This window comes from Podarcis bocagei (assembly GCF_964188305.1).
Source record: "Podarcis bocagei genome assembly, chromosome: 5".
NCBI lineage: Eukaryota > Metazoa > Chordata > Lepidosauria > Squamata > Lacertidae > Podarcis > Podarcis bocagei.
The window spans coordinates 2,325,921-2,353,241 of record NC_138129.1 but is presented as its reverse complement, the minus strand read 5'-3'; the positions used below and the strand labels follow the sequence as shown (position 1 = coordinate 2,353,241).

General features: G+C 52.2%; 1 protein-coding gene across 1 annotated transcript in view; it reads right to left on the bottom strand.

Annotated features, from left to right (window-relative positions):
- Window positions 1-27,321, bottom strand: part of CTNNBL1 (catenin beta like 1) — a 94,110-nt gene that overhangs the window by 6,621 nt on the left and 60,168 nt on the right. The window contains exons 12-13 of the mRNA XM_081196419.1: window positions 8,719-8,816; window positions 6,411-6,491 (exon numbers count right to left, since the gene is read on the bottom strand). Coding sequence (XP_081052545.1) covers window positions 6,411-6,491; window positions 8,719-8,816 — 179 coding nt within the window. The remainder of the gene's footprint in view (window positions 1-6,410; window positions 6,492-8,718; window positions 8,817-27,321) is intronic.

Sequence of the window (27,321 nt, the reverse complement as noted above, 5' to 3'; positions counted from 1 at the left end):
AAGTGCAAGTAGATAAATAGGTACCACTCTGGCGGGAAGGTAAACGACGTTTCCGTGCGCTGCTCTGGTTCGCCAGAAGCGGCTTAGTCATGCTGGCCACATGACCCGGAAGCTGTACGCTGGCTCCCTTGGCCAGTAAAGCGAGATGAGCGCCACAACCCCAGAGTCGGCCACGACTGGACCTAATGGTCAGGGGTCCCTTTACCTTTACCTAGGGTCCGCTAGTCCAGCACCCCACAATTAAAGTCTCAACCAAAGCATCGCGCAAGACCCAGAAGAGAAGCACCAGGAGGAACTCCGATTGCAAAGTCCACAGAAATCCCTCGCGCAGTGAAAGAGCCCTTTGTTCCCGGGCAAAACACGTCCTTGCGGGCCCCCCACTCCCCGGCGCAAGCCTGCCAGCCCACCCTCCGTTTCCTGCTGGCCCTGCGCCAGCAGTAATGCATGCCACACGTGACCTTTTGCTATCCTCACGCTGGAATTTTGTTTTGCCAACCCGCGAGCTCCCTGCTGCTGCTGTGATTTATTATATGGCGGCCCAGCAGGTGCGTGGCAGTCCGCCGGAGCTATGTCTCCTCATTAGAGCGGGCACCCGCTGTACCTGCAAGACTTGGCAAGGAGGGACCCCCCCTCCTGTGTGTGTGTGTCGCAAGCAAAAACAGGGGAAAGGCAAGGCTGCTTGGCAGTGGCAAGCTCCTCTGGCTCCCCCAGCCAGCTGCCCAGCCCCAGACCTTCCTTCCCCAGAGCCCACACGAAGCAACAGAGGTCCTAGACTGAGGAAGGTCTGCAAGCAAACTGCTAAGCAAAGCAGCAGCCCACGGGAAGAGTCCAGGGACAGCAGCGATGCTAAGAACTTAAGGCCCTAAGAACAGCCTGCTGGATCCGGCCAATGGCCCACCCAGGTCAGCATCCTGCTCTCACAACGGCCGACTAGATGCCTTTGGGATCTTGCGCTTTCCAGAAATGGGAATTCAGAAGAATCGCTGCCTCTGACCTTGCAGGCAGAGCCCAGTCATGATGGCTAGGAGCCACTGAGAGCCCTTTCCTATGTGAAACTGTCTAAACCTCTTTTAAAGTCATCCATCCTGTAGCAGTGAGTTCCATAGTTTAACGAAGGGTATTATCAGGAGAGAATGGTTTCTATTTACCTATTTATTTATTAACTTTCACCCGAAGATCACAGGGTGGCTCGCAACAGAAAAATACAAAACGAGAACACAAAACACATAATAAAAACAAAAATAAACCAATAACCGCCCCCGCCCCCCAGCCAAACACACTGGAAAGGACACAGAATGTGAATCAGTCAAAGGCCTGGTGACAGAGAAACGTTTTTGCCTGCCGCCTAAAGATATGTAATGAAAGTGCGAGGTGAGCCTCCCTGGAGAGAACATTCCACAATCAGGGAGCCACCGTAGAAAAGGCCCCGTTCTCATGTTGCTGCCCTCTGGAGCTCTCGTATTCCTATACTGTCCTCCGACTTCCACCCAACGGGCTTCTTTTGCCCACCTGACCAAGACCAAAAGCCAAGCAGCACAGCGTAGGACTCGCCCAGCTTTATCTTGTGGTCTGCCAGGGCCTTGGAAACACCCCCTCTTTGTCAAGGCAGGTGAGACAAAAACAGGTGTGCTCCCCTTCCCCTGAGAGTTTGAGACTCAAAAAGGGACCGCCCTGTTCAGCTCCATTCCTGATTTTTCACTTCTTCCGCTTCCCCGCTCCAGCTTTTCCAGAACCACACCTTGCAGTCTCTCGGTTTTGGATGTTCAAAGCCCGCCGCCTTTTGGCAAGCCACCCCACCCTTTTCTGGTTTGATAGTTTTAAGGAGAGGTTGGGTCGCCATCTGTCAGGGACTCTTTAGGTGTGGCTCCTGAATGGCAGGGGGTTGGACTAGATGCCCCTTGCACCTCTACAGTTCTATGATTCTGTGACCCAGACCCTTTGCTACAACAAGGACCTGCCCTCTTGTAACCAGGCACTGACCTGGCTTGTGGCGGCTGCCTCTCGGAGAATGCGCTGGAGCCTCAAAGACCCTTAAAATCCTGGCTCAGGATTAGCAGGAATGTCACTGGCAATCTACAAGCCCTGGCAGGAGGCTCCCCCCCCCTTGCCTCTCCAGCTCCTAATTTCTGCCCTTCTGCCTTGACAGCTCTTGGTTTTTATTTTTTAGAAATGCGAATGGCAAGTGTTTTCGAAGCCATCAGCCGTGGCAGCTCAAGCTGACATCTGAGGCGCAAGGCGCACGACACCTGCAATCCAGGATAACGAAGTGATTTGGAGGCCGGATCCGCTGATTGCGCAGGCGGAAACCGGGACGGCTCTTCTCTCGTGCAAGGCGGGAGCCTCTCCCTGCGGGGCTGGCAGCAAGGCAAAAAACACGGCGAGCTCCGGGAAACTTAGCCAAAGCTGCTTGCCAGTGTGCAGGGAGCTGGTGCGTGGGTGGCTGCGGCACCACCATGCCATTTTTTTAAAGCCCTGTTCACAACCACCATTCCTCCCCCTCCAAACTGTTGTTAATCTTTTCCCCGTGCAAACAGCCACTCTGCCTCTCTCTCTCTCTCCCCCCCCCCCAAACCCTGTGCAGCCGTCAAGATGCTAACCTCCAAATGAATGCTCAGGTGCCATTCCTTATCTGGCGTGAGATGCCCCATGCTGATGGGAGACGACAGCAGTAAGATGGGCTCCTGTGAAACTGAAGCAAGCTCCCCTCACAGTAATGAGGCTGGACTGGCAGTCGGGGAATGGCAAAATGACGATTGCCAAAGCCCAGCGGGGCCTGCTGCAGAGTCAAGCAGAGAGGCTTCCTGATCCCAGAGGAGATTCTGCCCCTGCTCCTCTCCTCTCAGCCACCCCGGCCTGCCACAGTGGGTGGCAGGATTCTGGGTGCTGGAAAATCAAGCATCAAGGCCATTTCCCTTGGGTACTCCGCGGGTGTGCAAGGGGACAGGAAGTGGCTGGCTGCTTTATTGGGGCTTAGGAAGGATCTTCCTCCTAGTCCTCTGCCAGGGGGTCCAGGAATAATAATCATCATCATCATCATCATCATTATTATTTATTCCCCGCCCATCTGGCTGGGTTTCCCCAGCCACTCTGGGCAGCTTCCAACAGAACACTAAAATACAATAACCTATTAAACATTAAAAGCTTCCCTAAAGAGGGCTGCCTTCAGATGTCTTATAAAAGTCTGGTAGTTGTTCTCTTTTGACATCTGGTGGGAGGGCTTTCCACAGGGCGGGTGCCACCACCAAGAAGGCCCTCTGCCCGGTTCCCTGTAACTTGGCTTCTCGCAGCGAGGGAACCACCAGAAGGCCCTTGGAGCTGGACCTCAGCGTCTGGGCAGAACGATGGGGGTGGAGACGCTCCTTCAGGTATACTGGGCCTTTGAGGCAGTTTAGGGCTTTAAAGGTCAGCACCAACACTTTGAATTGTGCTCGGAAACGTCCTCGGAAGGCTATTTTGCTGCTTCTTCCACTGCTTAAAAATGAAAGAGGATTGTGCTGGATCAGGCCTGTGGCCCATCTCGTCCAGCATCTTGTTCTCCCAGTGGCCAACCAGGTGTCTGTGGGAAACCCACAAGCAGGATATGAGCACAAAAGCCTTCCCGTCTTCTGCAGTTCCCAGCAACTGATATTCATAAGCATTGCTGCCTCCAAGTGTCCATAGTCTCCTCCACGAATTTGTCTCGTCCCCTTTCAAAGCTCAAGTTGGTGGCTGCCACTGCCTCCTGGAGGAGCAACTTCTGCAGGACGCGGCTCGGTGGCACATGCCCTGTTGGCACACCTTTTCGCGGCCAGGGGGCACAGCAGCGCAGACCGCTCCGGCTGCTCTGTGCAAGGTAAGCACGAGTGTCAGGCTAGATTATCTCTTCCCGCTGCCCAATTAAAATCAGCTGTCAGGGTGACAGACAGGTTGGGACAGCCCGTCAGGCCAGCTGGGGTGTGAGGAGCAACTGCGGCGAAGCTGAGCAAAGGCTGATGAAGGAGGCTGGCAGAGGCAAGATCTTCCTGCTTCCACCAGCTGGGGCTGCTGGAAGAGGGGAAGAGGCCGAGGGGGCCAACTCAAATCTATGCCAGGCGGGGGGAGGAGGACTGATCCTTGAAGGCCAACACACACACACACACACACACACACACACACACACACACACACACCGGCCCCATAAAGGGGCGCTCAAACCAAGGGAGGAGAAAACACTGGACTGAAGGCCTGATTTCTCTCTCCAGCTTTCAGAGTTGGCACTGAAGGGGCATTTATGTAACAGCTGCAGCCTCAAGAAGGAGGGCTCAAAACTTCCTTTAGAGGCTCAAGTGTGGGGGAGAGCTGCAAGTTTGGCACCAGATGTGAGACCCGACACTTGCAGGGCAAAATGATAAGCGATGCAAAACGCACACAAATGTAGAAGCCCTGAAGGAGGAGTCGGTGTTGGGCTAATGGGAGGGACAACGTTGCTTGTTGCTAGTCACATTTGCAGAAGAACATAAGGAGATTCCTGCAGGATCAGGCCCGTGGCCAATCTAGCAAAGCGTTCCCTGTGAGCTGAGTCAGCCCATATAAAACAGGTGCAGGCCTTGCAAGTTCTTTCACTCTGTTTGGGATGAGACATCATGGGGCTTTTAGGATGAGCAGCTGTGCTCTCAGCCGGCAACGGATGTAAGGGGCTTCAGCTCAGAGCCCAGGTGAGGAAGGTCTGAGCAGCTGAGGAAGTTCAGCTGGGCTGCGGAGCCTCCGGCAAACGCTGCTGTTCCGCATTAACCCCTTTCATGATCACCCTCTCGCAAGGCACTTCTGTGCAATTCAAGCCATTTGCTGCCCCACTCAAATGCCAGGTTAATTCCAAAACCCCATTTAGGCTATCAAAGCCCACGGAAGCCGATTCTCCCTTTCAAGGATGGAATGACTTAACAGTGGCACAATTAGCATCTAATTTGTAAGTCGTTATGGCGCAAAGTATCCGGCGAGAGCGCTTTTATTGAATAAACCTGCTGAGCATAATTTCCTCGCAGAACTAAGAAGAAATGCATTAAGTCATCACCTGCCTTTGCCTCCCTTTCTGCAGAGATCACCGCTGAGGCTCTATAATTGCACCTCGTCTCTGAGGGAGTTAAAGAGCTGTGGTGGCTTGCCACTTTTTTTCTCAAATAAAACATGAAATGGACTGGGGAAGAGGGGAGACTTGTTCGCCAAAACCTGACACATTGAGATTTTCTGAGCGGCAGCATTCCTTGGGGTTCTTGCCATGTCCTGCCTGCAGGGACACCTGCTTCCTCACCTGTGACTCTGCTGTGTTTCAATGCACAGGGACGGATGCCTTCTCCACGGGACAATGTGGAATCTGGCTTCCCTAAGTCCTCTACCAACCAAATATAAAGCCACTCTTGGATACACTGTGCTGCTTTTTTGCTATTATTTCTGAATGGATTTGACAGACTTCGATAAAATATTTTAAAAAAAACTTTAAAAACCAAACTCGTGGTAGGTATTGTTATTGCTATTCTTATTACTACAGTGGACCCTCTGGATACGAATTTAATTCGTTCCTGGGGTCCAAGCGCCCCCCAAAAAATTCGTACCCAGAGGCGCCGCTTCTGTGCATGCGCAGCGGCGAAACTCAGAAAAAGAATTCCAGGTTTGCTGCGTTCACAACCTGAAGTTTATGTTACTCGAGAGTAACGTAACCCGGGGGTCTACTGTATTATTAATTGGATTTATAAACCGCCCTATAACTGCAGTTTTTTTGCAAATTATTCTCCAGTGCTTAACTGAATGGAGAACAACCCACGCATGCCCCCTTGCTTAAGCTGGGCAGCAGGCCTTTGTGTCTGGAGGACGCTTTTGGTGAGCTCGCAAGCAGTGGGGCAGGAAGCAAGCGAGCCCTTGAGCAAACCGCAGCTGTCTCTTTAAGAACCTAAAAATTATTAATACTATTATTTATTATTAATAATATTAATTAAATGTGTTAGGCACTTTACCTTGCCCGAAGCAACTCAATGCACTAAAAGCACAAAGAGGTAAAAGGAAACCTGACATATGCATCAAATGGGGGTGCGTGTGTTTACATTAAAAACATCCCGCTCACTTCTAAAAGGCCACTGATAGTTAAAGGCTGAAGGCCTGGCTACAGAGCAAAGTTTAAGCTAGTGCCCAAAGATAATGTAGTGATGGCGCCTAGCAAGCCTCCCTGGGAGAGCGTTCCACAAAGGGGGAGCCAACGCAGAAAAGGCCCTGTTCTCGCGTTGGCGCCCTCTGGATCTCTCACCGAGGGGGAGGGGGGGCACACGAAGTAGGGCCTCGAATAATGGCCGCAGGGTCTGGGTTGGTTCATATGGGGAGCTTTTAGCATTTCAGGGAACTTGCAGGCATCATTTCATAATGAATTGACAGGAGGGGGTGGGGTGGGGGGTGACGACACCTACATGCTTTTCTCCTTCGATCTTCTTATCGGCTGCTTGCATTGCATCCAGGTACTTGAAATATAACTCCATCAGTCTGTCAACCTGCCGGCCGGGGGGGGGGAGGGGGGAGAGAGAAGAAGAGTGGAAAAGGTTTGAACTCATCACACAGCCATCCCACAATAATAAATAACAACAACAACAACAACAACAACAACAGTTAAATATTTATACCCCGCCCATCTGGCTGGGTTTCCCCAGCCACTCTGGTCGGCTTCCAACAAAGATAAAAAACACATTAAAATGCCACACATTAAAAACTTCCCTGAACAGGGCTGCCTTCAGATGTCTTCTAAATGTCAGGTAGTTGTTCTTCTCTTTGACATCTGCTGGAAGGGCGTTCCACAGGGCGGGCGCCACCACCGAGGAGGCCCTCTGCCTGGTTCCCTGTAGCTTTGCTTCTCGCAATGAGGGAACCGCCAGAAGGCCCTCAGCGCTGGATCTCAGTGTCCAGGCAGAACGATGGGGGTGGAGACGCTCCTTCAGCTACCCTAGCAAGACGAAGGGCCCATGGATAGCGAGGCGCCTCTGCACTGAACAAGTTGGGCTTTTAAAGCCGGGGTGCCACATCCGTAGTGAACGGGACAGGTCCTGCTGATTCCCTGCTCACAGAATGCACGGCACCCAACAGCCCCAGATGCTCTGAAATCGCACTGATTCTGCTTACCTCAGCACCCAATTCCCTTCCCGCCCCCTTGATCATTGCTCCTCTAAGCTGGCCTGACCTAGGGGCTCCCTTTACACCATTCTCTCAGCTGCATCCGCGTCTCCCGAGAGGCAAGATTTCCAAGGCCAAAAGGGGAGAAATCAGCACTAGGCTCCCAGGCAGGTGCTGCCAGGAAACCCACAAGGAGGGCACAGGAGCAACCTCCCTGCCTCTGCCCCTCGTTGACAGCTATCTTGGCCAGCAGCCGTTGCCAGACCTGCTCTCCCACATATATTTCAGGGTGGGTGCGTGTGGAGACGGCAGATTTTATTCCGGCGGCAGACGTCTGAAGCTCTCAGGATGCATTAGCGGCTGCTCTTTGCAGAACAAAACCAACAGCAGCCCCTGGGGACCCACTTTGCAAGTCCCACCAGAAGTGCAGGCTTGCTCAGGCCCTCCCCTCCAGCGGGACATCCCTGGTTCCCTCTCCGCTCCTCTAATTGATTTCCAAAGAAGATACAGGTCCTCAGAGCCAATATCAATTTTCAGGAGCACTGAGAGCACTAACCATTTCCTTAGCTTGAAATGCTGGTGGTTGAAACTGCAGGTTTCCCCGGGGAAGCCAAGGATTAAGGACTCCGGCAGCCCACCCTATCCATGCAGCCAGGGCAGGGCTGCGCTCCAGGGGGTTGGTGGTCTCAAGAAGGGTCCCTGCAGGAAGCCTATGCCACTACAGTCATACCTCACGTTACGTCCGCTTCATGTTACGTTCTTTCAGGTTACCTCCTGCAGAGATCCGGAAGTACCGGAAGGGTTATTTCCGGGTTTCACCACTCGCACATGCGCAGAAGCGCAAAATGATGTCATGTGCAGAAGCGGCGAATCGCAACCCGTGCATGCACAGACGCGACGCTGCGATTTGCGCTCTTTTCATGTTGCGAATGAGCCTCCGGAACGGATCCCATTCGCAACGAGAGGTACCACTGATTTCATGCCACAGGACACCCACGCAGCACACACCTGGCAGTGAGGGGGAGCCATGAAGCCATGACCCTGCCATGAATCTGGCAGAGGGGTTGGCAGGATGTGGGCAGCAGTGTTGCACCACGGGGCACAAGCCCCACTGAAATAGGAAAGGGGCAACAGCACGGTGGGTCTTGCGCAAGGGAACTCCTTTGGAGGACTGTCATAGAATCACAGAATTGAGCAGCTGGAAGGGACCCTCAGGGGTCATCTGGTCCAACCCCCCTGCAATGCAGGAATCACAACTCAAGCATCCATGACAGGTGGAACACTGTGCCAAATGTTAGCAGAACTTGTGGGGGCAGGAAAAAAGATAACTGGTTGAACTAAAGGTGGCATGCAAGGGGGTCCCCACATTTAATCCCAGCCTGAGAGGCAGTGTTTGCCCGCTCACCTGGTGAGCTTTTTATGGCTGAGTGGGGGATTTGAACCCAGGTCTCCCAGGTCCTGGTAGTCCAACACTCTAACCACTACACCACACTGCCTCTCACCACCCTGGTTACCATTTGGACAGTATCACTGAGGCAGTGCCCAATTTCTCCCGCCCCCACCATGCTCGTTTCCTGTTCCCAGCTCCCCAACACTGCCCCCCATCTCTCTCACCTTCTCGCTGTCGTTCTCCGTGAACTTGTTGAGCAGCCGAGTTCTCTGCTGTCCCCTCAGATTCCTCAGGAGGGAGGCCAAGATGGAGCAGATGTGCTCTGGGGGAAGAGAAAGAGATGCACACACTCAGGTCGGGTAGCTAAGACTGCCCCCCCCCAATCTCTTTGCCAAAGGGCAGAGGAGTCAGCGGCTTCCTGCGCAGCTGAGTGTGACGGAATCATAGAGTTGAAAGGGGCCCCCAGAAGTCATCTAGTCCAACACCCTGCAGTGCAGTACGAAGAGAAGCAACTCGAGAGAGGCTTGCCTCTTCTCCTGAACAAGTTCCCATTGAAGGGATGGCAATTGGGACACGACAGGAACAAACGACTCCTGACCGCGGAGCCTGATTTAGCTGCAGCGGGAGCGGATTCTGCAACTAGGCTTGCATCTATTCACAGAAAGGCCATTGTGCCAAACACGGAGTTAGGCACAAAGGCTGCCCAAAATAATGAGCTTTCTCTTGCCTGCTTTGCAGCCTCTCAGATTTTGCTGACGGGTCAAGTTCAAGGCAGCACAAGTCTTGGGAAAAGAGGGAGAGCAGAAGCCCCAAAAGGAAACTACTATTCTTCTGCTTCTGCCTCCGCTGGGCTCTTGCTGGCACCAAGACCAACAGTTCCACTCCAAATCTCCATCCTGCACCTTCACAGGCCTGATCCTGAAGGGCCCAAGGCAAAGGCATCCTTCAGCGAAATGGGAATTTAGAGATGGAAGAAGAGCCCTGCTGGATCAGACAGACATCCTGCTCTCCCAGTGGCCAACCAGGTGCCCCTTGTGGGAAACCAGCAAGCAGGATGCGAGCACACGAGTCCCCTGCCCCCCTGCAAGTGGTATTCAGAAGCACTGCTGCCTCTGACCCTGAAAGCAGAGCACAGTCCCCAATAGCCGCCTCTCCTCCTCCATGAATTTGCCTATTCCTCTTTTAAAGCCAGGCGGGCTGCTAGCCATCACTGCCTCCTGCAGGTCGGAGTTCCACAGGTTAACCATGTGCTGTGTGAAGAAGTCCTTTCTTTAATCTGCCCTGAATCTTCCAACAACACTTTGCTTCCTTGGGTTCAGCTGCAAGCAGTGGGGCCAGCAGCTACGGCTAGCAGTTGCTTATGTGGCCCCAGCAGTGGCCTCTGCTAACCTGGTGCCCTCCTTGGGTGCCAGCTCACATCCCCAGACAGCACTGCTGTTGGCAATGACAGGCAGCCATGGTCTAGAGGCACCAAGTTGGGTTTAGCAGGCACTGAACAGTCAACATAACAAGCAACACCAGGGTGCAAAATTGTTCCAGGTTTTGCATGACAAGGGCCCAGTGGGCTACTGTTCCAAGCCTGCGGATTGGTTTGCTAGACCCTAAAAGGGAACACTGAACGCTCACTGCTGTGAACACCTTGTGTCTGTCTTCACTGTAAAAGAGAAGCAGAGCTGTCCACTTTTGCACTGAGGGAGCCCAAGCGCAAATCCTCTTGCCAAGGCAGGTGCGGCTGCTCCCTCCTGCGCTCAGAGCCGGCCTCGCCTTGCAGGCATTTCAGAGCAAATGCAATTCCAACCTCTCCACGCCACCTTTGCTTTAATCCCGCCGATTAAGATTGATGAGGCAAGGGGGGCCATAAAATTTGCCTCTATTGGCTTGCCGGAGGAGAGGGGTGTCAGAATCTGTTATTTTTCAGAGAGGAAAATGCAATGTACGGAGAAGAGGGATCATCTCCTCATTGCTGTCAAGACAGATTAACATGAGTTTCCACAGCTCTGCCTTAGCCCGGGGGCCTGAGAGAAGCCGCGATCAATTGCTCATGGAACAGGAGCGACAGGACCTCTTTGCAAGGGGCTTTCAATAAACCGGTGTCTCGGCCTTTCGCAGGAAGGGCTCTGCAACAGGCATGGGGGATCCCAAGTGACAGAGGAGACCCTCTCTCGTGCCGGGGATCCCACACTCTGCACCTGGGCAGCGCAGGGCGACAAGCAAAAGGAGAGCCTGCTGGGCAAACAGGTTTTCTAAGCCGCTAATAAATGTTCCTCCTTCAGCAACAGATTTCAACTTGAGGGGGTGTCAATTTTTCATGCACCAAGGAGATTGGTGGAGGGGAGAGAGGAGCTGACAGCAGGAACAGGAGAGGCGATAAACCTGTTATCTGGTGGGCAGCCCAGCTCAGTGGCTCCATTACTCCGACGGAGCAAGATGGAGGTGAGCTGGAGAGACACCAACGCACAACCTGTTTGAGCAAAGCGTACAGTGGCAAGCAACCACATTGTAACACATGCGCGCGCGCACACACAGTCGCTCTATCAAATCAGAACCTTCTGCTCTAAAGGAGTGTGGGGAGAGAAATTCAGAACCCCAGGCAAGGCTATTTGCAAAGACTACCAGTCCCGGGAGTTCTTGCCTTTATGTGGAGAGATGCAAGGGTGCATTGCCAACGTGACTTTGGTTCATGCCAAAAAACTGAAGATAATCCCCTTTCCCCATGAAAGACAACAGCAAAAGGGACTTTTGCACTTTCTTTTTAAAGCACAGACACCAACAGCCTAGGAAATGCTGAGGTGTTGACATGGCTCAAGAATTGGCCCACCTTCCCTAAGAAAGGTTCCCTCCTAGCCAAACCTGAGATCCTGCTGTTTTCGCAGCATCTGTGGGGAGGGAGAAAGGGGGAGACGGAGCCACGGCTCTCTCTCCTTGCTCCATGCCTGGCCAATCTGCTGTGCATTTGGTTTGCTTTGTACTAGCAGCGCCAGCCGCAGGGGAAAGGGGAACAACCAGAGGGGTGCTCCTGCCATTTTGGTACCTGCTGTTTTCGTACTGTCACCAAACTCAGCACACTCAAAAGAAACGCACCCAGCACCAGGCTCAGCTCTCAGCCGGATGCGAGAGGGGCCGAAGGCGCCAGCGCACACTTTGAGCTCAGTACAAAGCGAGGCGCCTGCAGCAGATCACATTTGATCTCCCCCCCCCCCCCCGCTGCGGGGCCAGTTTCAGCTTTCTGCAGACTACTGACAGGCCTTGGGGCGACACTCCAGGCATCGCAATTGAGAGCCTGCAGTTTTGCAAAGGAAGCTCCCAGACAGCGGCAGCGACACAAACAATAAAGTTAACTTTCCCAGCCTCTTAAGTCCCAGGGCGGGATGGAGGAGACAAGAGTTCTGAGCCAGATAAGTGGGCTGCCATAGGCCTCCGCTTAACAGAAAGGCAGTCGATAATTCCCCGTGGAGCTCTGATCTCTGTCTCCAGCCTTTTGGCAGGGTCCACCTGTGCCAGACCACTGGGCTTCACCTAGCTCTGTGCAGCTCCTACTCTGACTGGCAGCAGATCTCAAGGGTTTCCAGGCAGGCAGTGTTTTGCAGCCCTACCTGGAAATGTTGCCTGGGATTGAACCCGGGACCTTCTGCCCTCCAAGCATGTGCTCTGCCCCTTCCCCCAATTAAAGAACGAAACCAAACCCCACACAGATCCAGAGCCCCATGAGCATCTCTCCAACGACCACTGTTCTCCTCAGATAAGAGGGATGTTCTGCAAGTGCGGATCAGGTGTCAGGAAGCCGGCTGCCCTGCTTTGCCATTTGAACCAGGGTGCTGGATGTCTTGCCCCACTCTACCCTGTGGAGATTGTGCTCAGGCCAGTTCCAAGCTGCCCACCCCTGGGCAAGCGGATGGGGCCGGGCTGGGGAGAGACTTTGGGATGCAGGGAGTGTCGAAAACATCCTAATGAGATTGATCTTGGCTTTGGCGGCTGAGCGGCGGAATGCAGATGAGTCTATTCCGTGGCTGGCGTGCTGGCAGCTGCAGGAGGTCCCGTCAAACCGTGCCTCAACCCGGCAGCGTTGTTCTGCCTTTGTTGTTGTTGTTTCCCCCCTTCTTCCCACCCCCTTTTGCACTGTGTTATAATGGACATCTGCCCAGCAGGGGAGGCGAAAGGCAGCAGGCCGAGTGGAAGCCTGTGCACACTCGGGCAGAATACTGATGCCGGCTCAGAAGAAAACACACAGCCCCCTCGGAAAAACCAACACGGCAACACACAAAGCGCTGCGGATCCTCACAAAGGGAGGGTGTTGTGGACTTCTTAGAGCAGATCCAAGATAAAACGCGGCAAGACAGAGGGTGGAGGGAGCTGGGAGGACAGTTTCCTCGCTAACAAGCTCAGGAAGGGGAGTGGAGCGAAGCCACAGGAGCTGCCTGAAGACCCTCTCCAGATCCTGGCTTGATTTCTGATGAGGAGCAGAAAGGGAGGAGAGGAGCTGGGCTTCGTGCCCTCCATGCCAATCGGCTTTGTCCGTTTGCTGTGTTTGCCAGGATGGAACAAGGTGTTTGCAAGAGGCTCCGGAGAGTTGCTCCTCACCGCCTGTCATTGTCCCCGCCCCCCCCCCGAAAAAGAGGATCAGGCTGCCTCTTTTGGGCAAAGTGCTTCCCGGATCCACAGCTGAGCTGCTAGAACGGAAGGAGCCCCCCACAAAGGTGCTTTGCATTTGCCAGAGACTGTCCCCCCGAGCCACTCCCCATCTCCACAACAGGCAGAGGCTCCCTCTGTGCCACTGGCACGAGTCTGTCTTGAAAAGCAATGGTCAGATCACTGGCTTTACCATGTAGACACAGAGATGAGAGCAGCTTTTGACAAGGGCATGGAATGCTCCCTTAAAGGAAAAGCTCGCTGCAGCCCGCACTTCACCCCAGGTGTTGGAAATCAAAGCCAGGCCAGCAAGAACATCCGCCTTCTTTATATTTAGCTATAAAGACAGCAGTGGCAGTGTCTGCCTGATATTTAAGGGGAGGACATTCCAAAGGCAGGAGGTGCCACAGAATTGAAGACCTGGTCCCTATTTCATGGGGAATGAACCTCCTGAAAAGATATCTGCAGAGCACAGTGATCTATTGGGTACACAAGGGGTATGAGACCAGGTATCCTGGTCCCAAAATGTATAGGACTTTGTACACCAACGTTGCTACCTTGAACTTGGCCCAGTAGCTAACTGGAAGCCAGGGCAATTCTTTCCACAGTGGGGTGGCATGTTGGGGGTATCCTACCCCAGTGGGCACTCAAAGCACTGCATTTCGCACCGTTTCAAACAATCAGCTACTTTTAAAATGCATTTGCACAATATATCAACACTCTCAACAGATGCCTTTGTGAGGTGCTGCAGGAATCACAGAACTGTGAAGTTGGAAGGGACCCCAATGGTCATCTAGTCCAACCCCCTGCAATGCAGGCGCAAAGGTAGTACAGGATGACTTACAATGCAAAACAGGCAAAGTTGCCACTCATCGCCTACAGGTGAGGATGATCTCTGGGGCAAGCAAAGTCATGGTGGTCCTAACTGAATTTGAGGCTGTCAAGTGTCCCGCCGGTGTGGCTGCTCCTTGGGCTTGGCCAGAGAACCCTGGCATGCTGACTCTTTTGCAAGATCACAAACAAGGGCACAGTTCTATCAAAGTGCTGCAAGGCGCACCTGGCTGCAGCAATATATTGATAATGAGCCCGTAGTTTTCAATAAAAGTATCATTACAACTGCAAAGTGCGCATTTCAGCAAGGTTCACAAAGTGCGCATTTCAGCAAGGTTCACAAAGAACCATACCGGACAAAAATAATTATTATAGCGAAGAATGCTTCAAGCAGCTGACAACAGACAGCCTTCCAGATAAGGTCCTGTCTGGAATATCTTCCTCGGATGATAACGCCTTGAAAGCATTTCAAGGCCCTGATTGCAGTTTTCACTACTGGGGTGGACTTCAGGAGTGCTTCTCTCTCTGAAGAAGTTACCAGATTCCAAGAGGATAATGACACTGCAAGACTCAAAAACCATAGGCAGGCATGTGTGTGTGTACACAGACAGAGACTCTTGTGACTGCAAGGAAACAAAGCATCCTGGCAACAGCCTAGAATGTGGAGCCGCGCTGGACTGAGAGGGAGCTGGTGTGATGGCAGCCTTGAGACACGTTGCACATTGCCTCTGTGTGCAAAAAACAAAACAAAACAAAGCCCCTCTCTTGGTTCTCAGAGCATTGTCAACAGCCGTAGATGTGCTAAAGGGATCTTGTTAAGGTATTATGAAGCTGAAGAGACTGAAAATATTTGCACTGTCAATTAACCATGGTGCAGTGTGGGAGGGGAAAGAGCTTCCATGTAAGACTCGCTGAAACAAACAGGGGCTGCAGGAGAGCTCAGCTGTGCTTTCCGCCCCCAGGCTGGCACAGAAGCTCCAGCTGAGGCACAAGCAAGACTGTTTCCAAAGGACCACATGAAACGCAACTGTGGATTTAGGATCTGGCTCCCTGATAAGATCCACCCCTGTCTGAAAACCTGCCAGGGAGTGTTTGGGATTCAGCTGGTGCACTTATTTGAAAGAGATCCTTCCATATTTCCCCAAAGGCTCAGGGCAGGCAACACCTCAGAGCGTGTAATAAATGCAGCGTCTGCCCAAAACAGGCTTGTCTCCAGCCCCAAATGCTGGCCCAAATAAGCAATATTTTGCATCTGCTTAGGGAACCATTTCAGGCTGTGCAGGCAAGGAATGTGGAAACTAGGGAGCAGCCGCCAGGAATGCCTTGCTGTGTGACTTTGCAAATTTTGTGTATGGAAGGGAACCCCCTCAATTGTCCGAAGACATCCCGGTGGGATACAGAGAAGGAGGCAGATGCAGAGAGGGGGTCTGACTCGCTGATGGACCAGTGAGCTCTTCAGCCTAGCTTGGAAATGTGCACTTGAGAAAGCCTGTTGGCAACTCCAACATGGTGCCAACTCCCAGAGCACAGACCATTCACCCGTGGATCTGACTCCCACACCTGCGAAGACAGGAGACACACCCAATATCCGTAGGGTGAAAGAAGCGGATATCGAGGCATTCCAACACAGCTTGCTTGCTGAGAAATGTATTTGTTACATTTATATCCTGCCTTTCCATGCTTTCTCACTTCCTGGAATAAACAGAGCCTTCTGGATCAGGCCAGAGGCCCACCCAGTCCAGCATCCTGTTCTCACAGTAGCCGCCCAGACGCCCATTATGGGAAACCCATAACCAGGATCCAACCACAAGAGCAATTCTCCCCCTCCTGTGGTTTTCAAGAACTGGGATTCAGAAGCTCTGCTGTCTCCAACTGTGGAGACAGAGCCATCCTGGCTAGGAGCTATCCATAGTCCTCTCTTCCATGAATTTGTTTAATCCCCTTTTAAAGCAGTCTAGGTTGATTGGCACCCCTGCCTCCTGTGGCAGCAAGTTCCACTGTCTAACTTTGTGATGCATGAAAAACTAGCACCAGAATGGCTTTGTTTATGCCCAGCTGCTGGCTTGTTATGGGCGCTGCTCAGACCCAGAACAATTCCATAACCTGCAATCTTGTGCTGGCTGCTTGGAGGGGCACCCAAGCCTCTTCCGAGGTGGTGATTTTATTATTCTGATCACACAGCCGCCTCCATTTTCCGCCTCCTGCCAGGGCTCAGTAACAGCAATGAGGTCACAGTTTGCCTCCTACTTGAGCGTTTCCAAGTCTTCCCTTTTATATTACCCCGAGTCTGAGTATGCAGGCAATTAACAAATTCATTTTCTTCAAGCTACTTGACACTTTGATTCATTACTTTCGTGATGCTGCAAGTGAGATGCATGTTTTGGTGGCGAGGCGATTTACACATTTGACGCTGGATGTCAGCTTAGCTTGTCACAGGGAAAGTTAAACAGGCAGCTGATTGAAGCTCAGAAGCACCGCAGCTCTGTGGCCCAAGGACATCTGGCACCGCCAGGCTCTGAAGCTAGCTGAGAAAGGAGGATTCAGGAGCAGGACCGGTTTGTGCCACCAATTATCCTGGGACAAATCCCTCCACACGCAGAGAACCAATGAATTGTAGAGCTGGAAGGGACCACAAGGGCCATCTAGTCCACCCGCCCTGGCAATACAGGCATTACAACCAACAAATCCATGACATCTAGCCACCCAACCTGTTTAAAAACCTCCAAGGAAGGAGAGCCCACCATCTTCTAAGGTGGTCCATTCCACTTTCAAATAGCTCCTACTGTGAGAAAGAGCATCCTATTGTTTAATTGGAATTTCCTTTATTGTCCTCTGGAGTAGCAGAAAACAAGTCTGCTCGCTCTTCCAGGGGACAGCCCTCCAGATATTTGAAGATGGCTATCACCTCTCAGTCTTCTTTTCTCCAGGTTAAACATACCTAATTCCCTCAACTTTTTCTCATCAGGCTTGGTTTCCAGACCCTTGACCATCTTGGTTGCCCTCCTCTGCACATGGTTCCAGCTTGTCAACATCCTTCTAAAATTGTAGCACCCAGAACTGGAGGCATATCAACTTGGAATGTGTTTCCATGTCCCCCAAGCATATCCGTGCATGAAGTGACATGAAAAGCGATCCATGGCCACTGGAAAGCTCAAAAAGGGTTTTTTCCACTAGCTCCTCTTTCATCTGTTCTACAGATACCACACAAAGAGCTCTATGAATGGCCCAGGTGGGTGCCTGAAATATCTTTTTGCATGCACTGGAGTGCTTGTCAACTCTTCATTTTACCTGTGATTGCAAATTCTGAGTGAACCAGCCTTCAAACCCCACCACCTGTGAGAATGAAAGTGCTGTTTCATAGAATCATAGAACTGTAGAGTTGGAAGGGACGCCGAGGTTCATGTAGTCCAGTGTTTCCCAAACGTTTTTGGGCAACGGCACACCTGTTAGCCGGAAAAAAATCTCGCGGCACACCACCATTAAAGCCCCGCCCCGTGACGTCAGCGCGCAGCGTCACGCCGGGAGGGACGCACAAAAGCGAAAGTTTTTTCCCTCCCCCTTGCCGGGGTGGGAGGAGGCAGCAGAGCGAGGGCAGCTGAGGCGGAGGCGGCTGTTGTGGTGGTGGCGGCGATAGCGGGCGGAGGAGGGGGCGGCGGCGGGAGTTGCTGCTGCTGTTGTTGCTGCTGCTGCCCGGACATGCCGGCCTCCTCCTCCTCCGCTGTCTCGCGATCCTCCCTTTTGCGCGCGCTGCCCCGCCGCTCGGCACCACCACCACGGAGCCGCCCCCGGCTCGACGCGGATCCTCGCCGCCGCCGCCGCCTCTCACCGCCCGACTCGCCCGCCTTCCTCCCACGGCACACCAGCCGATGTCTCACGGCACACTAGTGTGCCGCGGAACACCGGTTGGGAAACACTGATGTAGTCCAATCCCCTGCAATGCAGGAATCTCAACTAGGTGGCCATCCAACCTCTGCTGAAAAAACCTCCAAGAAAAGAGACTCTCATCCCCATCAAGAGCCAAAGGCTTCCTCTTGACAGGTGATGGAAGTCACTTGCTCCAAGAAGGAGGCCTCAACTCGGGATGGGGCTGCCTCTTGCCACATGCACGACTCTGAACATTCTTGTGTATCTGTTGCCGATCCACAAATCTCAGGTGCAACCATACCTCCACATGTGGTGGGAGTGCCCCAAAATCCAACTATTGTGGACAACAGCCATACAAGAAATATGTAAAATAACTAAGCAAGTATTAGACACCACCCCAGAACTGGCCCTACTAAACATCTTCCAAGACAACAATGCCCATATACACCACAAAGAACTCATAACCCACCTACTTTCAGCAGCCAGAAACACCATAACCAGACACTGGAGAGACCTGTCAGGAGTAAGCATGGACCAATGGTACCAAATAGTATGGGAAACAGCCTTACTAGAAAAATTAACCAATAAACTGAAACTGACACGGGGGCAAATAGAAGAAGACGCCTTTACCCCGGTATGGCTCCCCTTTATCACATACACAGCCCAACAAGACAATGACAATAACCCACCAACAGAATACAAATCAATATGAATAACCTGATCCAAAACATCCACCCACCCCACTCACACACAAAAACAAAGATCACCACAGCCAATCACAAACAAACAACCACACCATAGGCCAACCCCAACCTCTCTCAACACCAAAGAAACACAAATGAACAGCCGAGAACCTGCACGAGCAATGCTGACATGGAACCCTACATACATTAAGCAAATTAGAAACATTGCCACCCGACCCCACCCCCACCCCTCTTTCCCCCTCCCCCCTCCCCCTCCCAATGTCTCAACAAATGAAACTGATTTGTAAAAATGTTACATGGAAAAAATACGAGAGACATTACACATACTTCTGTAAAACAAGAAAATCTTTAATAAAATTTAAAAAGAAAAAAAAAATCTCAGGTGCAACTATTTCCTCAGAGCCACAAGATGTAGGCGGGAGTTCACGCAAGATGCCGGGCCTAAGATCTGAGCACAGGTGTGCTCTTTGCAGGGGCAGACATCTCCCATCAGTGGGAAAGGGAAGGAGCAAGAGCCTCGGCTCCCAGCATCGGCCTTGGCTCTCTCTCTCTCTCTCCAAGCAGCTGACCATCGAAGGCATGAAGACATCTCCAGCCTGTATACGAAATACAGGGCGTCACTTGGCTTCAGGAGAGCCTCCCGCAGCCACTGGTTTGTCAAGCGTTTTTCTAGTCCCCGCTGGAAGAGAGAAGAGTTTCAGATGCTGAAGAAGCTGGCTTTGGTTGGCCCTCTGGGCACTGTTTGCCTCTCCCACCGCTGAGGAGGAAGTGCCCACCAATGCCTCCAGGTGGCACGCTTCCTTTCAGAGGCCAGCTGTGCCCTGTGCCAATGGAGCCAAGAGCAAGGGCCGCTACCCTCGGCCACAAAACTTCTGCTGAGCTGTCTGGATTAGCTGCCTGCCTGGGAAAGGTCACTCCCTCCAAGTGCGGCGCCGCAATGCACATTGTGCGCGGCGCTCCGTCGGCTCCTGGGAGGCTTGCCTGGTTTATGCTTCTAAAGGGATCATAATCCTTAATCAAGAAGATTACAACAAGCAGCTAATCCCAAAACAAACAGCCCCAGCGCCGGGCAGAATTAAACTTTTTGGTCGACGCTAATTTCAGTCATTAATGTGACATCACTGGAAGCAATTCCCTGTGCGGCCCCCTCCTCCCTCTGGGTAACGTGTTGTGGGGGGTGGCTAACGGGTTTCATTAACGCTAAAGGCTGCTTTTAATGTATGATACAGGGCAAACCTGAATTTGCTGCTGTGCCAGTAGATCTTGGCTCCCAGGTGAGCATACCTGTATCGTGTGATACAGGCTGCAGAGAACCGCAACAGATGCTCTCTGACTGTGATGGGCACTTCAAAAGTATATGAAGCCAAGAGATGTCTCCGTCACTAAATGATCACATTGAGCTGAGGCTACTGGTTGGGTTTCTGTTCTCGCGGCAGCGTCTGTTTTGCCTTGGTGTGATTTTCCTCCTCCTCTTCCTCCCTCTTGAGAGCCAGTGTGGTGTGGTGGTTAAGAGCGGTGGACTCGTAATCTGGGGAACCAGGTTCGCTTCCCCGCTCCTCCACATGCAGCTGCTGGGTGACCTTTGGCTATTCACACTTCTCTGAAGTCTCTCAGACTCACAGAGTGTTTGTTGTGGGGGAGGAAGGGAAAGGAGATTGTTAGCTGCTTTGAGACTCCTTTGGGTAGTGATAAAGCGGGATATCAAATCCAAACTCCTCCTCCTCTTCTTCTTCTTCTTCTTCTCCTCTTGGCCCAGCTTGCCTTGGCTGCCCATGTGTGATTTTGTCAACAAGTGACTGTGCTCAGGGCAGGTGGTGTTGCCAGAAAAATCACCCAAAGCAGTGGCACAGACTGGGTTGAATGGCAGTGAGAGCCTCACCTGAGGCAGAGGAAGTGGAGGAAAATGGCGCTAAGAAGAGCACCTGAAACAGGGCAAGGCATGTTTCGCACTGAGGACAAGGTCAGTAGAGATCAGAAGCAGTTTGCAACCGCCTTGGCAAAGAACACAAAAATGAGGCTGACAGTTTAGGGTCATAGCCTAGGTCTACACTTACTGGAAGGCGCAAGTACAAACGCAGTGTTTTAGAGCAACCTGTTTTGGGGAGACCACTAGACAAAATAGTAACTTTAGCCGACATCTGCAATCTGCCCACCCCTGTGAAAACATTTGCTAGATTGTCCACTGCTTGCAGCATCTTCTCATCTAGAAAGGACAGTATTTCCAGGGAAATGAAGGTATTTCAGGCCTGCTAAAACCATGACCCAGCCTCTCTTGACCAAATACAGATAGGTAGCCGTGTTGGTCTGCCATAGTCAAAATAAAAAAATTCCTTCCAGTAGCACCTTAAAGACCAACTAAGTTAGTTCTTGGTATGAGCTTTCGTGTGCATGCACACTTCTTCAGATACACTGAAACAGAAGTTGCCAGATCCTTCTATATAGTGAGAAGGTGGGGAGGGGTATTACTCAGAAGGGTGGTGGGAATGGGAGATTGGCAGATAGCTGAGATGAGCCTGTTGACGACTCCTAACGACTGTAATAGGTCTTACAGGAAAAGGCAAGGGGTGAGAAGGTGAGAAATGGCTTAGTCATGTATAATGGGATAAGAATCCAATGTCTTTGTTCAAACCAGGTCTCTCCATGGTTTTAAGTTTGGTAATGAGTTGCAATTCAGCAGCTTCTCTTTCCAGTCTATTTCTGAAATTCCTTTGTAGTAAAACAGCTACTTTGAGATCTTGTATAGAATGTCCTGGGAGATCGAAGTGTTCTCCTACTGGTTTCTCTGTTCACAAGAAACAAGAATCACAAAACCAAGAACTAACTTAGTTGGTCTTTAAGGTGCTACTGGAAGGAATTTTTTTCTCTTGACCAAAGTTTGATTTGACCCATAGCTCACCTGCACCCGGTAGGCAGATTCCCCCTGCTGCCCTCAACTGAGCAAAGTTAACAGAGTCAAGCACATTTTCTGCCAACATGATTGTTGTCATGACACAAGGAGACAGTGGAAGGCATCATTGGTTCTCCTCGATGTGTTTCCAGATACATGACTACCCTCAAAACTATACGGCAGTCTCTACAGGGACAGGCAAAGGGAAAAAGCAGCTCTCCCTTTTTGACATTTGAAAAGGCTCGGGCAGCTGCAGCTCCAAGCCACTTCGTTATCAAGATTTTAGTGCCACCTGCGGACCTCATGAATAGCAATTAAATTCTAGATTTTGTCGGCTGCCAATCTTTGCTGCCCTCCATAACCTCGGAGGTTCTGGGTACAGAAATCCAGCTCATCGGGAGTGCAAAAGGTGGCAGGATTCATGAGGCTTTGTTGCAATCTTCAAACACTCCCAAGTTCACCTCGATTAAATTTATACTCCCTATCTCTGCCGCACAGCCAGGAGATTAGGGCGCATGCTGCGGCCTCCGGGCTGAGGCAGCAAAGGCAAGCAAATAATCTCTCCTATCAAAAGAAGTTTTGTTTGTACATACAAGATCAGAAGGGGGCATAAACAACAGGCAGGCTCTCCAAGCTGCAGTGTTATCACAGGAGCAGATAAGAGCAATAATTAAAAATTTATAGGAGGAAAAATTGGCTGCTTTCTCTGGATGGAGCAGGTGGGGGGGGGGGTCCTAGCAGAGATCCTTCCCATGCCGGTGTGCTCACTTGTAACCCGGAGGCTGGAAAAGAGGCAGTCGAGTCGGTTCTGGGTGTCATAAGACCTAGCTCAGGCCTCCTGAATCAGAGACCAAGGGACCCCGAGGGTCATCTAGCCCAACCCCCTGCAATGCAGGAATCTCAACTAGGTCATAATAGATGCGGAGAAGGCCTTCGATAATGTATCGTGGAATTTTTTTGAAAAAATCTATAGAAGAAACAGGACTTGGTGAAAACCTTGAACACTTTCGGCCTATCCCAGAACGGCCTGAGGGGACTAGGAGCCTCGAGGTGTCAGTCATCCCCTTTCTTCACAAAACCTCTCCAGAAGAACTTGCAAAGAACATGCAAAGAGCATCTGCTGGATCAGGCCAATGGCTCTTCTAGGCCAGGATCCTGTTCTCACAGTGGCCAACCAGATGCCTATATGGGAAACCCTCAAGTAGGGTTTTAGCATCACTGCCTCTGACAGTGGAGTCACAGCATAGCCATTGTAGCTAGGAGACATTAACAGCCCTCTCCTGCAAGAATTTGTCTAATCCTCTTTAAAAGCCTTCTAGGTTGGTGGCCCTCACTGCTTCCTGTGGGAGGGAGTTCCACAGTTTTAACTATGCACTGCTACTTACAGAAAAGTATTTCTCATTAAAGTATTAAAAATCAAAGTGGTATGGTGGCAAATAGGAGAATTAAGAGTTCCGCAGAAATTGTTCCATTGTGAGGCATTGATACCGCACCATAAACTTCCCAGAGATAAATAGCTTTAAAATTTCTCCCCTGTAATATACTTTAATGAGGGCCCATGGAATTCTGTAACAAAAGGAAAGCTGCGCAAGCCACCTTGATGAAATAATACATGCCGGCAGTTGGGGGAAGAGCTTTGGCTAAGAGGATCAATGTTATTCTACACATAATCCGACATGAAGCGCAGGAGGGCTCAGTTGTGTTCCATCTTGTCGAGTGTGATGCCAGGGTGGGCACCCCTTGTGGGAGCTCCAGGAGAGGGAGGAAAAGGCACTGCCAGCCCGCCTTCCAAGTGGGGCTCCTCTCTGCCCATGGAGACATCTGCCGTGGGAGCTGTATTGCCTTCATAAAACTCCGGGCAGGTGAAAAAAACGCCCCATCCCTTAAGGGCAACACCATCTCTCTGCCCTTGGGCTGTCACAGAATGGTAGGGTTGTTGGGGGCTCCAGGGCTCATCTGTGGAGCAAGAGTGTCTTCTGTTGCTCCACAGGGTGGGATCTGGACCAATGGCTTCAAGTTACAAAAAAAGGAGATTCCAATTAAACATCAAGGAGAGCTTTCTGACAGTAAGAGCCTTTGACTGTGGAACGGAGAAGTTGGCAAGCTCTTCTTCATATGGGTTTTTTTAAACAGAGGTCGGGTGGCCATCTGTCACGGAGTCTTTTGCGGTGGTTCCTGTGTTTCAGGGGGTTGGACTAGATGACCCTTGGGGTTCCTTCCAGCTCTACAGTTCTATTACCTTGACAGGCAAACCATGTTTGGATTTGATCCACCTGCTGGACAGGTGTGCTCCTCTGTGCACATTGGATCTGACTCAGAGAAAGAACCAAGGGGTCATCACAGGAACAGCTAATTATCTGCAGCAACAGCCAGGAAAGCGCCCCCTTGTGAGCTGCTGCCAGCAGACCCACTTTTGTAAGACATCGTCCTCCGCTTAGTGCTTAAGGTGCCCCCTCCCTTCCGGGGAAATTTGCCCTGGGAGCGTGTGCGTCACAAGCAGATGCAACCAACACATTTTTCACTGGCAAAGCGTTTCAGGAAGGTTGTCATCTCAGCTGGCGTAATTAGACTTCTGAGTTAATGGGCCATAAAGGCGGACAAGAAGACGCGTGCCACACGCAGGGCTTGCAAAACGTCTGGCTGGCTGCCGCTTCGGCCCAAGGACGTGTCCTCCTTCCCGCCCCAGGCAAGCCCTGCCCCGCCCAGGTATCCGCTGTAGGTACCAACTGCCAGGAAGGTCTCCTGCACAAGGGAAGGGCAGGCAAAGAGGTGGGGGGATGGCGCTGAAGCATTTCCTCCTAGGATAAGAATGTGAAGTGCAAAGATCAAGAATTTTGCAAGGGAGGAGCCACAGCCTAGTGACAGAGCTTTGCATGCAGGAGGTTCCAGGTTCATTTCCTGGCAGGGTCTGCAGTTAAAAGAATTGGAAAACAGGTGATGGGAAAGAAAGGCAGAGAGACCACCGGCAAGAGCAGCTGCTGCTGGCCAGAGTAGACAAGGCAGGAATGGATGGAGAAATAGTCTGACCTGCAACACGACAGCTACCTGTTCTCCTAAGCAGAGATAAGAAGTGTCTGTTTCAGGATCTCAAGACCACTGACAAAAGAAGTTCCAAGTTTGCTTCTGCATTAGCCTTTCATGAGGATGTGCCTTTAGACCTCAAGGCCGCTGCATAGTCGGATGTTTGCAACCTCACATCTCGGCAAAGGGAGGCTATTGTTTTTCATTTGAGGGAAAGAGACACTCATGAGAGATGATAATCACCTCCCTAGGCCCAGAAAACAATGGAGGTGAAGCTGAAGGAGCTACTCCAGGAACCGGACGATTCTTCCCGTCTATTCCTCTCCTGCCTTTTCTAAATGGAAGTGGTTCTACATGGTCTTGTTCAGTCCTGGCTGAATTGGATCCTTTCAGCTGGAGGGGCCAGGGATTGCAACTAGCTCTCTCCACACGTACACACAAACACCCAATGGAGTCTACCCACTGTGTTTTGTAGCCCTTCTCCCAAGGACATGAACTTTCGAAGTTCAATATTCTGTACAGACCCAAATGCAAACCCCAAAGCACTAACCCACACAGAAAGAACACCATGAACTGCCCCAAACAGACGCATTTGCACACTCAAATTATGTATTGCCTTGACACCCCACCTTTCCACCCTAGCTCAACATGGCACACAGCGGTTCCCCTCTTTACTTAATCCCCACAACAATCCTGCGAGGTAGGTTATGCTGATCGGCAGTGACTGGTCCAAGGCACCCCAGTGGGTGAGTGGGGGTTTGAACCTCGGTCTCCCAGATGCTGATTTTAATGTACGGATGTTAATATCATGCTTGCATAGCAACACAGATATATATATATAAAAACAAGGGCAACAAAACTCAACTCTAGTGTAGCAACATTTTGAACCAAGCTATAGGGAGACCGACAGAGTCTGATCTCGGTGCTGCACTTATTACCTCATGTCAGGGCTGCCACTCAGTCCCAGCTCACATAGGACCACGTTAGCCAGCGTTCAGGTTAAAAGAGTCTTTATTGGATTACAGGTTCCATTTCCAAACTGCAACGTGCAGCCCTACTTCTTCTAGGTCAGACCGGCGAAGACCCGTCTGAGTCTCCGCCTCTAGCACACCAGCTTAATACCCTAGCCTTGCTCCACCTCCTGCGCCTTTCCTTCCGTCTCTGGGTCCTTCTGCCCCCCGGGGTCTCTTCTTTCCTACTCTCTTCTGACGCGGACCCCCCTGACCCTTCCGCCTCCTTGCGGCGGGCTTTGGGACCTGGCTCACTCTCTGGGCTGCTTACTGCGCCAGCTTCCGCTACATTTGAACTTGGCGCGCGCGCCCAACTCTCAACCTTCCTCTTGATCGTTTCGTCGCTCCCCGAGGTGGGCGTGACTACTCCTGACTCATGCCCTCCCTCCTTCTGAAAGCCTCCGGAACCCGCTATCTGGTCCCCTTTCTCCCCGCTGCTCCCGGCTGGGTACGTGGGTCCCGATCTCCAACTGCTGCTCTCTGATTCCTCTCTGGACCCTTCTTCCTGGGGTGCCCCCCTGCTTTCCCCCCTTGCTCTGACCGCTGGCGCTCCCTTCTGGGAATCCTCGGACTCACTGGATAAGCTCGGCGATCTCGGTTCGTCATCCCCACTCATCTTTCCTTCGTATTCCTCCCCCTCGCTCTCTGTCTCCTCCCTTCTCTGCGTCTCTGCTCCTGAACCCCTGACATCCATCCCCCCCTCGAAGCCCCCCTTCCCCCCTCCCCACTTTCAAGGGTGGTTGCCGGGTGCTCCATCATCACAGGAGTGAATGCCGGATACAGTTCGCTCCTCGTCGCTGGCCGCCAACTGAAGACCTCCGAGTCTTCCTCCTCGCGTTCGTCAACGTTGAGCTGCTCCGCCTCCATTTCAGTGCCGCCGTGCTCGAAACCGAGATCCTCCCCGCACACGTCCATGTCAGTCTCTGCGTCGGTCGCTGGACCTGGCATCCCCAGCCACCTCCGGCGCCACTGCTCCTCTGGCCGATCGTCCCACCAATACGAGGTGTCGGACGCCGAACCCTCCGGTGACCCCTCTGGGGAACGTGCGCGCTGTGCGGGCTCCCCGTCCGAGTCGAAGCCATGGAACGTGCTGGAGGAAAGTGTGGGCGTGAACAACCAGTCGTCGAAGAAGCCTGCTGGCATGGGTCTGTGTGGGAAAAGGGCATGAAACTCGTCCTTGAGCAGGGGTTCCTCCAAAGCGTAGTCTGGCACCCAGCTATTAGCACTAGCCCGGGTGCCCTCTCTGGCTAGGAGGTATTCCACTCCGTCTTCCCCCCATCTGGAGTCCAAAATCTCTGTGACTTCGTTGATGGGGTCCTGCTGTGGCAATCTTCCCGCCTCCGTCCGCTCCTGAGACGGACTTGGTGCTGTTCCTGGTTCCTGGAACCTGTGAGGTGTCCTGTAGGGAGTGAGCACCGACCTGTGGAACACCGGATGCATCCTGGAACCCTCCGGTAGCACCAGCCTGAAAGCTACTGGGTTGATCTGCGCTTCGACTTGGTATGGACCGAGTTGCTTGTGCCCCAACTTCTTTTTGGCTAACGATCTGGTCGGCACTGCGTGGGCTGCCAACCAGACCCAGTCTCCCACTCGGATCTCTTCGCCAACCCGCCTGTGCTTGTCCGCTTGCACCTTGTATGCGTGCTTCGCTAGCTCCAGCTGCCGTCGGAGTTGATCGTGGACCTCCTGCAACTCAGACGCGAAAGCGTCCGCCGTCTGCGGTTCCCCTTCCCCCACTCTGTCCAATCCCGGGAAGGTTCTGGGATTCCTCCCATTGTTGGCGAAGAACGGCGTCACCCCTGTGGACACGTGCTTCGTGTTGTTGTAGGCGAACTCGGCGAGCGGCAGGTAATCCACCCACGTCGCCGGCTGTTGATTGGCATA